This window comes from Trichosurus vulpecula, chromosome 5, assembly GCF_011100635.1.
Source record: "Trichosurus vulpecula isolate mTriVul1 chromosome 5, mTriVul1.pri, whole genome shotgun sequence".
Lineage (NCBI taxonomy): Eukaryota > Metazoa > Chordata > Mammalia > Diprotodontia > Phalangeridae > Trichosurus > Trichosurus vulpecula.
In genome coordinates, this window is record NC_050577.1 from 2239990 (window position 1) to 2255200 (window position 15211).

The following is a 15211-nucleotide window of genomic DNA, read 5'->3' on the forward strand; positions in this document are numbered from 1 at the left end:
ACGTGACTTAAAGTTGACTTTGATTTGAGTGAGGGAGGGCTGTACAAGGGCGCCAGCCTCACTTTTCTCCAGAGCCATCTGGGTCCAGTGGCCTGACACTCATCTGGACGACTGGAGATGATCCAGGATGCAGTGAGAGACCCTGGCCCTTCTAGGCTCAGGCTTTTTCATGTACTCACCTAGAGTGAGGTAACTCCCATTCAGTGAATGGGGGTGAGTCAAGAGATGCCCCCTTTAATTAGAAAAAAAGAAAATATCCAGCTGAGAGGGGAAGACCCTCAGGGTCGCTGTTCCAAAGAGAAACAGTTACCATTGACATTCACTCTAAGCCAGGAAAGCCCAGAATACAGCCTGTAAGTGGAGCTTGGGCAGGGACCTATTGTGGTTCAGCCTATGAGCTTCAGAGTGAACTGGGTTTAAGGTTGGAAGGAAGGAAGGAACAGACAAGTTACGTACAGTATGTACAGACAGGACAGAAGACCCGTTGGCGATCAAGGACAGCAGAGGGAAGGCACTGCCCTGGGCTCTCCTGCCCAGCACCCCAGCAGATAATTTGCCATTCCTCTGCACCTCAAGAGCTTAGCCTGGGACGGCTGTGATCCTAAAGGGCCGGTCTTGCCTCGATCTTCCTTGTAGGGCCACTGTCCCAAGCTGCGGAGGATGGGGATGCTGCTGCAGGAACCTGGAACGCTCCTTGGCGATCCCTCCCCCCTCTGAATGGAGATGCGGTCTGGCCTGGACCACGATGTTCTTTTATTCGGCCGACACCTGGACGTGCCCAGCCACAGGAGATGCTCCGCCGGACTTCTCCTCTGGGCCCCTGCTCTTCCGCGGGTTTCTTTTAGAACCACCCCCCGCCCCGCCCCCGCCAGTAATCCCTGGGCACGGACACACGGGAGGAGACCCGAGGATTCTTCCTTCTCCAGGCTCGCCCCCCTCATGTTCCCCCGAAGGGCTCTCTGGCCTTGGGAAGCCCATGGCATGGGCCGTCGTTCGGCAGTCCCACTCCCTGCGTGCGGGGTCCTGGGCCAGCCTCTGAGCTCCGACTCTCCCTCGGTGGCCTCGTCATCTCTGCAGAAGAGCCCCGGGCTCCCCACGTGCCACCCCCCTCCACGAGGCACTCCTGGTCCCGACCCCTCCCCCAACCCCCAGGGCCAAGAACACAGTTGGCGCTTCGTAAGTGCTGGTCGGATAGATGGCTCGGCAAGGCCCCTCAGTGGGTCAAGGGCTAACCAGGGGAGTCTCGGGAGGGGGTGATGGTGACCAGCTGGAAGAACCCTGCCCCTGCCCCTCCCCCTCCCAACTCCCCACTGGGCTCCTCCAGCTGCACTTCGGGGATCCCTCGTCCCTTCTTTCTTTCCCTCGCTGCTGGGCGCCTGCTCCCAGCCGAGGACCCTCGGTGACTTGGGGGTGGGGGAGGCTGGTCTCTGGCCTCAGTCTCTTCCGTGAGATGGGGCGCCTTCCCTAACGTCTCCCGCTTAAGCCACGCGCCGCTGAGGGCTCCAGGGCAGGTGCGACCCGGCGCGAGGCGAGGCCGGGGGAGGAGCGCGCACGCGCAGACCCCGCCTTCCCTCCAAGGCTGTCAGTCGGACGCCCCGCCCCTCCGCTTGCCCCGCACGCCCCGCCCCCGCGGCGCCACCTGCGCCCTCCATTGGTGGATACGCCGGTCGCTCCGAGCCGGGGCCAATCGGGGCGCGGCAAGGGGAGAGGCCTGTCCGGGTCGCCGGGGGGCGGTGTCAGGCGGCGGCGGCGGCGGCGGCGGCGGCTGCTCCGGGGAGCTGCGGGAGCGGAGGCGGAGGCGGATGATGTGAGCGGGCGCCCTAGCTGGTCCTGTCGGTGGCGCCATGGGGGCGCCGGGCCCCGGCCCCGGTCCCGGCCCCGGCTCCGGCTCCGGTCGGCAGCGGGGGCTGAGGCGGCCCTAAGCCCAAGGAGCCGAACCCGCCCCGGGGGCGCGCCCCGCCCACGCCCGCGCCCGCCGGGCACGCGCCCTGCTCCCTCGGCTCCCTCGGCTCCCTCCTCCTCCCCCTCCCGGGCCATGTCGGCGGCGGCGGCGGGGGGCGCTGCGGGATCGGCGGGCGGCCCCGGCCCCGCTCATCCCCCGCCACCGCCGCCCCCCACAGGCCCCCGGATGCGGCGCAGCGCCGCCAGCTCCCCCACGGCCCCGGGCGCCGGCCGCCTGCTGCAGCCCATCCGCGCCACGGTGCCCTTCCAGCTGCTGCGCGGGGGGCCCAGTCCCCCGGCCCCCGACCCCCCGCGGCCCCAGGGCCGGCCCCGGCGCAGGAGCGGCTCCCCGGAGCCCCGAGGTAAGGGCGCCGGGGAGACCGAGGCGCGGAGGGAAACTGAGGCACGGGGGGAGGGGAGGGGCTGGTGGAATCACGCAAGTCACCCCCGTGGTGAAAGACCCCGGCCGTCTCCCAGGGATCCCCCTCCTTGGTGCCGGATCGGAGGAGACGTGGGAAGGGGCACGCGTGGGTTCGGAGCCCCCCCCCCCCGCGGGGGTGGGGTGCGTGTGTAAGTGTGTGTATACGCTCGCGCGTGCGTGTTGTGTGTGCGCGCGCGTTCCTGTGCGTGCCTTTCTCCCCACCCCCAGCCTGCACCCCGGGGCTGGGGGGGCAGTGGGCGTCCGGAGGCAGCCCCTGCACCCTTTGGCCTCTGGAAGGGCCGGGGGATCGGGGCGCGGGGACGGCCGCGGGTGTGTGTTGCTGCTCCTTCTCGCATTGGTGCTTAGCCGGGAGTTGTTTCCAGACCCCCGGGCGGCGGGCAGGCTCAGGGGGGTCCCGTAATCCGCAGGCCCTGCCTGTCCCGTCCCCCCCCCCCCCCCCGCGGTCCGGCCAGCTGCTGCAGAAACTGACCCGCTCCCGCAAAGCCCCGAATGAATGAAGGAAACGGATGGGACGGCCCTGAGGATGCCCGCGGGCGCCCTTGGGGGCCGGGTGATGCCCGGCCCGAGGGGGCTTGGTGGGCAGGGCCCTGCTCTAGTGCACCCCTTGTTTGGGGGCCCGCTCCGCACCTGCCCCTGCCCCCGCACCCCGTGGGGCTCTCCGGTCCCCAAGGCATGATCACCACGTAGGGCTCTGGGTGCCAGGGCGCTGTGGTCAGCTCCCTTTCCGCCGCCCCCCTCCTCTTTGCCCCCCAGCCTTCTCCCAGACCCATCTGGTCCGTCCTTTGGGTCAAGTGCATGAACGGCGCGTTTTCATTTTCCCTGTGACCTCAGACCTAGTTTCCGCTAAATTTTGCGGGGTCCCAGCCTCTCCATGGCAAGGGCTGCTGTGACGTCACTCGGGTCCCTGGATGAGTGAGAACCGGCCGGGCCCCCCATCGTCTCTGCCTGCCCCGCCCCCGGCCTCCTCTGGCACATACGAGGAACTGGCCGGGCTTTGCCTAATGACTCGGAGGGCTGGAGCCCTAAAGGGGAAGGGACAGTGTCCAGCGTCCTGGACGTTGGAGGGTCGTGGTTGGCTTGAAAGCAGCGGGCCTGGCTGGCTGCCCCGCAGTCCGATGGACCCTCTCTCCCTCCCTTCCCGCACATCCCAACACTGGGGTTTCTGGGGATAAAAGCTCAGGATGGTGAGGCGATGGTACCGACCCGACCCTACGGTGTTTGAGGGCTCTGACCAAACTTAATGTTTAACCTCACACTGGGGAATTTTTCTTTAGTTAGGAGACTGCCCACAACCCCTCCATGAGGTGGTTTTATGGCATTGGGATGGAAAATGCCCGTCCTGCCCCAGAGCCAGAGCTTAGACTTTATTTTTATTGAGGATGTTTTTCTGCTCATCGGTCTCTATCCTGTGTCACGGTGCTCCTTGGGAACTTTGTAGTGCCTCGAGGACCAGAGGGATTTCCCACAGTCAGAAGGAAAGAGGAGGGAAGTTTATTTTTTGTGAAACTTCTTCCCAGGTGGCTTTTACCAAAGGCATCTAAAGTTACTTCCTGTCCGGATCATTGCTAGCAAAGATGCTCATTGCTTTTCAGAGTTGTTCCAATTTTAAAAAGCCAGAAATTCTGAAAGATGCTCATTACAGTTATGTCCAGTGACTGTGAATAAGGGATCCCCTGGAGGAATAACCTTCTTTGATTTTGAGTATTCGCATTGACCATATTTTACATAATTATCCCTTTAAATAGTGTGAATTTGAACTGGAGTGACCACTTCTGGGCTTCTTTTTGCATCAAGTGGGACTTAGCTGTACCCTATTTCAAGTACCCTATGGAAAGGGCCAATTTTTATTGATTGAAGATCGATCGATTTCATACAGGTGGAGTCAAGGAAAAAGAAGCCAACCCAACGGCTCTTAAGTTGGGGAAAAGGCCCCACCAGAGGCCTTGCTGGCTTGTGCTCTGAGCCTCAGTTGAGTTTTGTGGCTCCAGTAAGAGTTTAATTTCTTTGGAAGCTTTCTTTAGGCTTAAGCATATCCACATATTATGTTTCTCTTTCTAAAGTCTTTAGGAAATCGGCCTCAACTCAGTCAGTGACCTTGAAGGAAAGGTGTCTTCTTCCCCTCCAAGATGGCTTTCCATTCACTCTGTACTTGGGTGTCCTGTTTATGTCCACATGGTCTCCCCATTAAAGCGGGAGCTCCTCACCTTTCTGCACTTTCTCAGTCTCCTCCAGCCCAGATCCTTCCCCTGCCTGCCCTCCGAGATTACCCCCAATTTTCCTGGCTCGTGAAGAGAGCTGTTTGCACGTTATCTCCTCAGTGTAGGCGCTCCTTGAGGGCAGGGACTTTGGCTTGACTGGTTTTAATTAATTTTAAATTAACTCATATGTATAATTAGAACTTGTTCATTTTTTTCTCTGTGCTTTTTAATAATGCCAACACATTAACAGGTTATTACTCAAAAAATGGATGTTTAGGTCATTTGAGTGATCTTGATAATTTAGAGTCTCTAAGTTCTTTGGGATCTGGAACAAACGTAGTATCATTTTGGATCAGAGGTTCTGATTGTGGCATTTATGCCAAGAAAACCTGCTGACTTTACCGAGTTGCCAAAGGACTGCACACTGTGCATGCGTGCGTGCTTACTTGTGCGCGTGGTTCTATTTCCCACCAGTTTTCGTTTTCCTGTGTTGACAAACATATGCAGTTCTTTTGAGGACCTTGTTCCTTATTCATGATGAAAACTGCATAGGGTGTTCTTGGTAGATGCCTCAGTAGGAGTATCTGAAATCAGTTTTATAAGTGGTGACTGGCTTTTTGGCAGTGCTTAAAATTTCATCCCCTCAGTCATCACCTATTTCTTCAGAAAGATAGAATACCAAACGTGTAACCAGACCTCTGAGAAACTACAGAAAACCAAGAAATACTGTTTGAGAATGTATACAACATTCCACCCCACTGCTCCCCACCCCCTCCAGTGAAAGAACCCAAGGTGGATTTCCTCATCTAGTCTCCAGGGCTAAAACTTATCCCCTCTGTGCTGATTCTCACCTCGCAGCCCCATGTTGTCCTTCCTCTCTGGCCTCTTCTCTCCTCTTGACTCTCCTGACCTTCTCCACTGTGTCACTAAGCGGGTGCCTTCCCCCTCCTCTCTTTTCTCCCAGAGACTGTAAGCTCTTTGAGGGCAGGGACTTTCTCCTTGTGTTTGTATTCCTTGCCCTTAGTGTGGTGTCAGGAAAGCCTGTGGTAGGTGTTCAGTAAAGGCTTGTGGTTTGACTCGTGGTGATATATGTTATTTTCAAATGTGGGTGGCAGGAGTGCCCACACAGAAGAAAGGGGTGGACTGACCCAAACTGGGTTAATGGAGATTGAAGATGTGACTCAGACAAGGAGGCGTAGTAGGTACAGCATGCCAGTGATATAGACCAGGGGACCTCATGGCACGGGACCGTAATAAAAAGGGTCAGCCTAGACCACCATGTCGCAGGGGTGGAGGAATGCTGAGATCTGTCTGTGGCCGTTGTTACGCTGAGTTCTCAGTAAACCCTAATTCCTCCCTCACTGGAGGGGAGCGTCCTAGGACTTGTCACACCATCTGCCCATAATCTGGCCCTGCTACCATTGTTCTTTTGACGCCAAGACAGGATTTTGTTCTCTTCTTTCTTCAAGAAGGGACTGGAGCTCCTTGGGTGCAGACACAGAGAACAAGAGCCTTCCAGGTCCCTCATCATGGGACAAAGGGGAGAAGATGGAGCTTGAAGCCTTTCTGCTTCTCCAGCAGTCCCTGAGTCAGGTTGAGCAGTGGGGCTTGGTGCTGGTGGCCAGGATCTGCCTCTGGGAGTGTCCAGTGCCCTTAGGCTGACCCCAGCAGGGACCACGTCCTTATGTTCCATCTACTGTATTTCACCAGCCCAGACTCTTGGTGAATCCCTAGCACAAGACAGATTACACTCTACAGAGGAGCGCCGAAGACCTAAGAATTTTACTGCCCTCAGATTGATGAAACACTTAGGACAAGTTGCCACATGGAGAAATGGAACAGAGTCCATGTCCGGGACCTGGGAGTGGGCAGGGGTCCCAGAGCCCCTGAAAGCCCTTGAGGACATTAGCCAGTACAAGGTGAGCAAGGTGCTCGTGTTCTCCAGGAAGCACGTCCTGTTCACTGGATGCTGCTAAGTCCATGCTGAGAAGAAGTGGTGGCTTTGAGGGAGATCAGAGATGTTGGAATGGATGCTCCATTATCCAGCCTGACCCCTCACTGGACAGATGGGGATATGAGACTGGAGTAAGGTCATATGGGCAGGAGCGGCACATCTGGGACCCTGCCTAGGTCAGGTCTGACTCCATGCCCTTGTTGGAGGCACACAGGCTGCTGGATTGGTCTGTACTTCTGGCAAAGGCAGGTTCAGCCAGGAAATTGGTGACGTCAGCAGTGCTCTGAGTGCCTTATTCACAATAATGGGGGAGCACCGACATGTGAAAGTCACTAAGGGACTAAAGGGGGTCCAGCCCCCTCCCCTGCCTGAGTTTGCCTTTGGTCCATGGCTCGTGGCTGTTGGTGCCCCTTTCTTAGGGCTTCAGCTGGGCTGTTTTCCCTGTGAAAAAATGTGCTAGGTACTTGTAAAGTATGTAGAGCCTCCTCTGGAATCCCCCCTTGTCATTGGCTGTTTGATCAGCAGCCCTCAGATTCCTCCAGTCTTCTCTTCTTCCTCCCAGCCCTTAGCCCCTGCCAACAAAAGCTGCCACTGCCGTTTTTCCGTGGTTGTGTTGGCCGAGCTCTGAGACCTGGCTCACCAAGAAGTGGGGAGGGATGGATGAGAGAAAGCCTTGGTGGCCAGTGAGGTCAGTGGGCCTTGGGCCCCAGGCAGCTGAGCCTGCCTGCTCTCTTGTCAGGGGAACTTGGAACCCTGTTCAGACTTACTTGCCTCCTGCCTAGTGAAAAAACTGGGCACATCCTTGATACTTGCTGCTGCATGTGGCCCTGGAGCCTAAATTGTTCTGTGGTTTGAGATGTCTGAAAGGCAATTGGAGATGCAAGATTGGAGGTCAGCAGGGAGATTGGGGCAGGACAAGTAGATCTGAGAATCATCAGCATAAAGCGAGTAATTAAATTGATGGGAGCTGATGAGGTCAGTAGGAGGGAGAAGATGACCCAGGACAGTACCTGAGGGATACCTACAGTTAGAAGGCATAATCTGGAGGAGGATCTAGCAAAGAAGACCCAGAAGGAGTGGTCAGAGAAGGGAGGAGGTGGAGAGAGAGAGAGCAAGGTGAGGATATGTGTCCTGGAAGCCCAAAGAGGAGAGAGTGACCCACAGTGTCAGGGGCTGCAGGAAGCCCTTTCTGTAGTATTCTCACACTGGGCACTGAGGGAGCCGCCCACCATGAACAAATCATGGCCTATGGTTTCATAGGATGATAGGATGTTATTGTGCCCTAAGAAACAATGAAACAGACAGACTTGGATGAAGTGATGCGGAACAAAGTGAGTTGGTCCAGGAGAACAGCATCTACACTGGCAACAGAGAGAGATAAGTGACTTTGACAGACTGAGGACATGGATCAGAGCAGTGCTAAGACCCCTGTCTGGACAAAGGTCAAGCACAGCATTGCCCTCCTGCCAGAGCTGATGGACTTTGAATGCAGAATTTGACAGACGTTTTTACCCTAGGTCAGTGGGTTTAGATCATGTGTACATATGATGAGGGTTTCACTTCTCTCTTTTTAATTCATTTGGGGGGATGGCGGTAGAGTGGGAGGGAAAGATGCTTGTAAAAATAAATTTAAAAACATTTAAACCTTGTGTATCTAGTTGTTGAATTTTGTGTCTTTCTTGGGAGTGCTTGAGCCAGCCTTGAGAAAGCACACATAGTTCAATGGAGCATTCGTTCCTGGAATCTTTGTCCTTTAGTAACGTAACCTTTTCCTAGATTTTCACTGAACAAAAAGGCCAAGGTCTTCCACTGCATCCAGGGCCATCTCTAGTCATCCTGATCTGTATGTGGCCATATAGACAACCCAGATGGCTCCGGAGGAGAGAGTGAGGCTGGTGATTTTGCACAGCCCTGCCTCACTGTAATCCAGTTCACTTGCATGTCATGGCTTCACCTCCCTGATGTCATAGTCTTCTTCGAGAACGAAGGACAAACAACAACACCTGAGAACCATATGTAGAAAACAGCAGTTAGAGCGCAGAGCAGCCTAGCCAAGTTCACAGTGACCAACAGCTTTTCACTGGCTCGACCCTTGGTATCACCTTGCAGAGGCAGCCGCAGTGTTCTGTGTCAGGCCATGAGATCAGAAATCCATGGATGGGTTGTATGAATTTAGTTAGTCCAGGTTAAATGAGTTATTTTTCATTTTCTTTTTTTAAAATAAGTTTTACGGATGTTTTTAAAAAGTTTCCCATGCCCTCTCTCCTCCTTAGAACCCTTGAAGGAAAGGGAGTTCTGCGATGAAGCACCCTGTTCAGCAGGTTTATTTGTTAAGCAGTGTTCCACACATGTGGATGGACCCTTTCTCATAGTAACCAGGATGCTTCATCAGCCGTCTGGAATGAAGATTAGCCACGCTGTGGCCTGTGACTTGGGATGTGCTCAGTCACCATTGAGCCAAGCCTGCTGGCATGACTCCTGGGAGGCAGTTGGACCCTGTTGACCTTCTCCACATATGCTGGCTAATTAGGAAAAGAATTGGTTTTTTGTTAAAGATTTCAGGTAGGCTATCCCCCCCTTCCCCCCCCCACCCCTGGGCCCATTTGGCCCCTGGGCTGCTCGTTGCCTAGTAGGCCTTAGATGTTCAGCATTTCCCAGGGCTTGGGCATGTCCAGCCATGCATGCAGAATGCTGTGTTTTCTTTGGTGGGTCCTTCCCACAACTGAGTGATGCTTCTGCCCTTGGCATTGTCTAGCAGAAGGGACATCTGTATGGTTCCCTCCTTGCAGCCAGCTTTGAGGGCAAGTAAAGAGGCATGAAGTATATCCTAGGTCTCTTGCTTTGGACTTCAGAAAATCAAAGCCATGTTTTTCACAGGAAAAAAAAAAGTGTGTCCTTGAGAGAATGAGATTGTGTCAGGAAACCTTCTCCTAATTGAAAGGAAAAGCCTAATCCTTCTGGTATCATCTTAACCCCAGGTAAGTTACAAAGTAAAAAATTATAAGTCCCTACCCTGTGGTTGTCTGAGAAGGGATGTTGCTGTAGTGACGGTAGTGACTGGACTGGTGCCTTCCAAACCCATCTCAGGAAGATTAGTTTGAGACAGATGTGCAGTAATATCTCATGGGGTGGGAGGCTGTGTGGCAAGCTTTTTGTGGCCAGGGCAGTGCCCAGCAGCAGTGTAAACATGGTCAGCCTCCTCGTGTCTCCTTTCCCCTTTTTGGGCTTCTGGTATAAAGGTCTGGTCCCCTGTTCCTCATGGTGCCTGGGGGAGTGTTTTGTCCCTCAGCTGGCACCTGCTCTTGTTTTGGCCACTGAACCAGCCTTGCCCCCTGGTGCTCCATTTCGCCTTCTTGTCAGATGGGCTTTTGATGATAGGAGAAGTTGCCTTTTTTTGGTGCAGTTGTGGTTAGTTCTTCTACTATGCCCATACCATTATTTCAGTAAATACATATTTTCCGTTGTATTGTTGAAAAAGTTTTAACGATCACCCTAGAGATGGCTCTGGCTGCATTTCCCTTAAGTCCTGTGCCAAATCAGATCTCCTCACAAAGCTGGAAGCCGCTCAGTAGCAGATTCCCCTTAATCAAATGACCTGGGAATACAGAATTGCTTGTATTCCACTTGGGCTTCTTTTCTGACAGCTGGTTTAATACGTTGAATATCATGACTGAATTTTTATTTCGAAGGATTTTGAAACAGTATGAAGTTGATAGTGGATGTGGAGAAGCCCAATGAATAGAATCCATTTAGTGAAGTGTCTTTTGTGAACCAAGCAGAACAGTTTAGAGCCAAAGTCCTGTAGGCTTGGAGTTTAATGTCCTTGTCAGTTCTTTACTACGGTCTCCTCCTCCCCTGCATATGAGAAATGGGAGGAGGGGTTGTGGGGGGGGATACTAAACAAAGTTCTTTTGAAAGCTCTCCTACCAGCCCAGGGGTGCCTCTTCCCGACCCCCACAGTCTGATTGGGATGATTTAAGATCACTGCTGTTCGTTGCCACAGTACCATTCAAAACACAATTACATATTTTAAAAATGAAAAACCTACTCAATGAGAGGCCTTGTGGGGTGGTAAGATCAAAGATGCCCTCTCTCACCTTCATACTGGGGGTTTTACTGCCTGGGGTGGAATTTCCTCCTGGGCAGATGGAGAATTCCCTTGTAATTTATAATCTTGGCGCTGCCTCAGTGCGAAGAGAGGTATGCTCCAGAAGCAGGGCTTGAGCCGTCCGCCTCCTGCTTGAAGGCTGGCCCTCCCACCGCTCACTGCATCTCAACTTACGAGAAGGTGCGCTTAGCCACATCGCCCGAATAAATGATTGTGGACATGTCCTTGAGACACAGCATGCTGTAGGAGAGAGAGCTTGACCCTGGGCAGGTCACTTACGGTCTTGAAGGCTCTAAGTTGCTAACCCATTCTAGGACGAGTTGCCTCATCTGGGGAGTTCTCTGAACTAGAGATGTCAGATGTTTAGCTGGGCCTGGCCCCCAACACTTCAAAGTGCCCCCAAGTCATTGGAAAGTATTTAACAGCATAAAGAAAAATACAGTAAGACGTAGGCAATGTCAACATTTGGCTTTCTAAGTCAGTATGCAGCTCAGGGATGCTCACATATGGTTTAGTGGCCCCTGTTTCTAATTGAGTTTGACACCACTACTCTAAACCAATGAAATCACAGGCCTGGACCCTATCTGGGCCCTTATACACTTTCCAGTAATCCATCCCTGTCCTTCACAAACGTTCTGATCCATCCACACTGGGGCATTAGTGTGGTTAAGGGGACATCGAGCTGTGTGTTGAACTTCTTGAGGATGAGATCAGGGCATAGGTTAGAAAGAAAGGCTGTGACCAGGCCCTGAACCTACTTGAGAAAGAAGGAAGAATGTTTGGGGGGGGGTGTCATTAGATAATGACACAGGGAAGAGAGGTTGATGGTAAGGGGAGAGTCTGAAAGTGCAGCCAGTACTGGCAGGTGGGAGGGAGTGTATCTTAGGCCAGGTGGGAAGGCTGGTGAGGATGGAGGGAGTGAGGGGTCCCTGCATGTCTGCCACCAGCAGGGCCTGGGTGTGCTGTAGCCCTTGGACCCTCCAAAGGCCGAACTTCGAGGCAGGAGGTGCTGTGTACTGCTGTCTTAGTGATTAGAAGATAGGACAGCTCTGGACTAAGGTGGGGAGAGGGGAGAGAGAGACAGAGAGGAGGTAGAGAGACAGAATAGGGAGAGAGAGAGGGAGGGGGAGGGAGAGGTCTGACTGTATTGGGATGTATGGCTCTAGGACATCTAGATACCTCATTTAACTAGCAGCCAATGTTGTTATTAAGTGGCGTCAGAAATGGGAATCTGAGACCACTTATGTGTTAGGAAAGTTGGTGGATAAACATTGTTACTTTTTCCCCCTCTAGCTTTAGAGCTACGGTCTTTTCTTTCCCGAGGAGTTGAAGGCCAGTGGTGGAATTGTGTGTTTCTGGTCCTTCTTAGCATCTGGCTGCTATCAATCAGACAGGAGTTTACACCGCAGCATCTGTGATAGGGGCACATTATGTTTTTGGACACTGTTGTGTATGTAATTGTGGATCAGTTTGTAGTCTTTTTCTCCCTCACTATAGACCCCTTTGCCCAGCCTCTGCTGGGGCTGTTCATTTCCTGTCCTCTCCTCCCACGCCGATCCTTCTTGGTGCCCTGCCCTGCACAGGTCTTAGGGACTTTTTGAGGCAAAAGGTGGTCCGTGGTGTCAGACGCAGAGCTGTCTGCTTGGGGCTGTGTCCTGGCCCCTCCTGGCATGTGTCAGGGTGTTCTTGTCTGAGTCCTTCTCCTCCAGAACATGCCCCTGTAGTTTTTGCTCCTTCCACTGGTGATGGATGACAAATTCTCTTTTGGAGATGCCTGTCTCTCAGCCACGTTCTGGAACCTGTCATGGCAATGTTGGTGGGAAAAGCAGCTAAGGACGGTAACTCACAATCTATTGTTCTGTCTTCCTGAAGCCTTGTACCCAATCTGACCTCACCTGGATTTGGCCTCAGGAGATTCCATTAACAGAATCATCACAACTCATCTGTAAGTAAAGGAAGTAAAAAGCCAGCCTGAGAACCTGGCCTTCATCTAGCCTCATGGTTGTTGTTTTTTTAATAGAGTATTTATTTGCCTAGGCAGTAAGTATTGATTAAACTCCTACTCTGTGCCAAGCATTGGGCTTAATGCTACTTGTTGTGTTTGTCCTTTGTCCTCGAGGAGGACCATGACATCAGGGAGGTGATAACATGACTTGCAGTTGACTTTGATTTGAGTGAGGGAGGGCTATACAAGGGCACCAGCCTCACTTTCTCCTCTAGAGCCATCTGGGTCCAGTGGCCTGATACTCATCAGGATGACTGGAGATGGCCCAGGATGCAGTGGGAGACCCTGGCCCTTTTAGAGTAAGGCCTGTTCAGGTTCTCACTTTGAGTGAGGTAGTGCCCATTTAGTGAAAAGGCTTCTATAAGAAGTGAGTCAAAGTATGGCCCCTTTAATTTAAAAAAGAGGAAAAAAAGTCAAACCGGGAGGGGAAGACCCTCAGGGTTGCTAGTGAAAAGAGAACCAGTTACCATTGGCATTCACTCTGAGCCAGGAGGGCCCAAAATGCAGCCATTAAGTGGTGCTTGGGCAGGGACCTACTGTGGTCCAGTCTTTGAGCTCCAGAGTGAAATGGGTTTAAGGTTTGGTGAAAGAGGGAAGGAAGGAGGGAAGGGAGGGAGGAAGGAGGGAGGGAGGGAAAGAAAGAGGGAAGGAGGAAGGGAAGGAGGGAAGGAAGGAAAGGAAGGTAGGGAGGAGGGAAGGAGGGAGGAAGGAAGCAAGCAAGCTAACCAGTAAACCCCAAGTTAGGTGGGGTCGAGCTGAGTTACCCAACTGGCTGGGTCCCCAATCAGGCAGGTCAGACTACTCACAGGTTGTGTTCGTCCTTCATTTTTGAAGAGAACCGCGACATCAGGGAATATAAAGAAAGGCCAAAGACAATCCCTGCCCTCCAGGAGCTTACGGTCTAATGAGGGAGACATCATGCACAAGCGCTATAGACAAGATAAATTGGAGAAAATAAACAGTGGGGAGGAGCTCGAATTAAGGTGGGTTGAGAAAGGCTTCTTATAGAAAGGGGGATCTTAGCTGGAACTTGAAGGAAGCCAAGAGGTGGAAATGAGGAGGGAGAGTGGTCCAGGTAGAGAGGACAGCCAGTGAAAAAACATTTATTTAGGAGATGGAATATCTAGTTTGAGACACAGACAGGAGGCCAGTGTCCCTGGGTCTCAGAGGAGCATGTGCAGTTTAAGCAGACTGGAAAGGTAGGAAGGGGCTAGATCCTGGAGGAGAGCCACTGGAGGTTACTGAGTGGGGTGGGGCAACTTGCTTGAACTTGGGCTTTAGGAAAATCACTTTGGAGGATGAACATAGGATGGACTGCAGTGAGGAGAGCCTGAGGCAGCGTGCCACCCCCCTTCCCCGCCCCCCAGCAGCTGTTCCAGTGGTCTGGGCAGAAGGTGGTGAGGACCTGCACCGGAGTGGGAGGACAAGGTGGCTCCAGCTTGGCCATGGCGGGTAGGGTGAGAGTGTGAAGAGTTCTTGGATGGGAGCGTAGGATTGAGAAGACGGTGGTGCTCGTGAAAGTAACGGGGTCGAGAAGATACCGAATCATTGGTACTAAACATGAAAAGGATGAATATATCATTAGTGAAGCTGCTATTTGGCCCAATTTTATACCAATAAATTTAACGATTTAAGGGAAATGGAAGAATGTTTACCAAAGTAGAAATTGCTTCAATTAACAGAAGAGAAAATGGAATATCTAAATAAATTTATTTTAGAAAAAGAAATTGAACAGGCCACAAAGAGCTTCCTAAGAAAAAAGCACCAGGACCAGATGGATTTACAAGTGAATTCTATCAAACATTGAAAGACCACTTAATTCCAACATTAAATTAATTATTTGGAATGATAGGCAAAGAAGGGGTCCTACCAAAGATCTTTTATGAAACAAATACGGTATTGATATGTAAACCAAAATTATAGACCAGTTTCATGAATGAATGTGGATGTAAAAATCCTAAATAAAATACTAGCTAGGAGTTTGCAATAACATGTTACAAAGAGAGTACATAGTGACCAAGTGGGATTTATACCAGGAATGCAGAGATAGTTTAACATAAGGAAAACTATTAATATAATTGATTATATCAGTAATAAAAGTGACAAAAATCATATGATTATGTTTGATAGAGAAAAAAGCTTTTGATAAAGAACAACACTAATTCCTATTGAAAGCACTTGTAAATGGATTTTACCTTTGAATGATAAAAAGCATTTATCTAAAACCATCAGCAAGAATTATTTGTAGTGGGGATAAGCTAGAAGACTTCCCAGAAAGATCAGCTGGGAAAGAAGGATGCCCATTTTCACCAATATTATTCAATTTTATATTGGAAATTCTAACAGAGAAGAAAAAGAAATGGAAGGAATCCGAATGTGATCTCTTTTTACAGATGATGTAATGATATACTTGGAAAATACTAAAGACTCAACTAAAAAGTTAGTCAAAACAATAATTTTAGCAGAGTGTTAGGATATAAAGTAAATGCACATAAATCATTGGCATTTCTGTATATTACCAGCAGGACCCTGCAAGAAGAGATAGTAAGAGATATCCCATTTA

At 51.8% G+C, this 15211-nt stretch overlaps 1 protein-coding gene across 2 annotated transcripts in view; it reads left to right on the forward strand.

Moving 5' to 3' along the window:
- Window positions 1–2035: 2035 nt before the first annotated feature.
- The window catches only part of GLCCI1 (glucocorticoid induced 1), a 69702-nt gene continuing 56526 nt past the window's right edge, over window positions 2036–15211 (forward strand). The window contains exon 1 of one of the 2 annotated variants that reach the window (XM_036761755.1): window positions 2036–2303. In XM_036761755.1, coding sequence (XP_036617650.1) covers window positions 2036–2303 — 268 coding nt within the window. The remainder of the gene's footprint in view (window positions 2304–15211) is intronic. The other variant, XM_036761756.1, reaches the window with a different exon arrangement.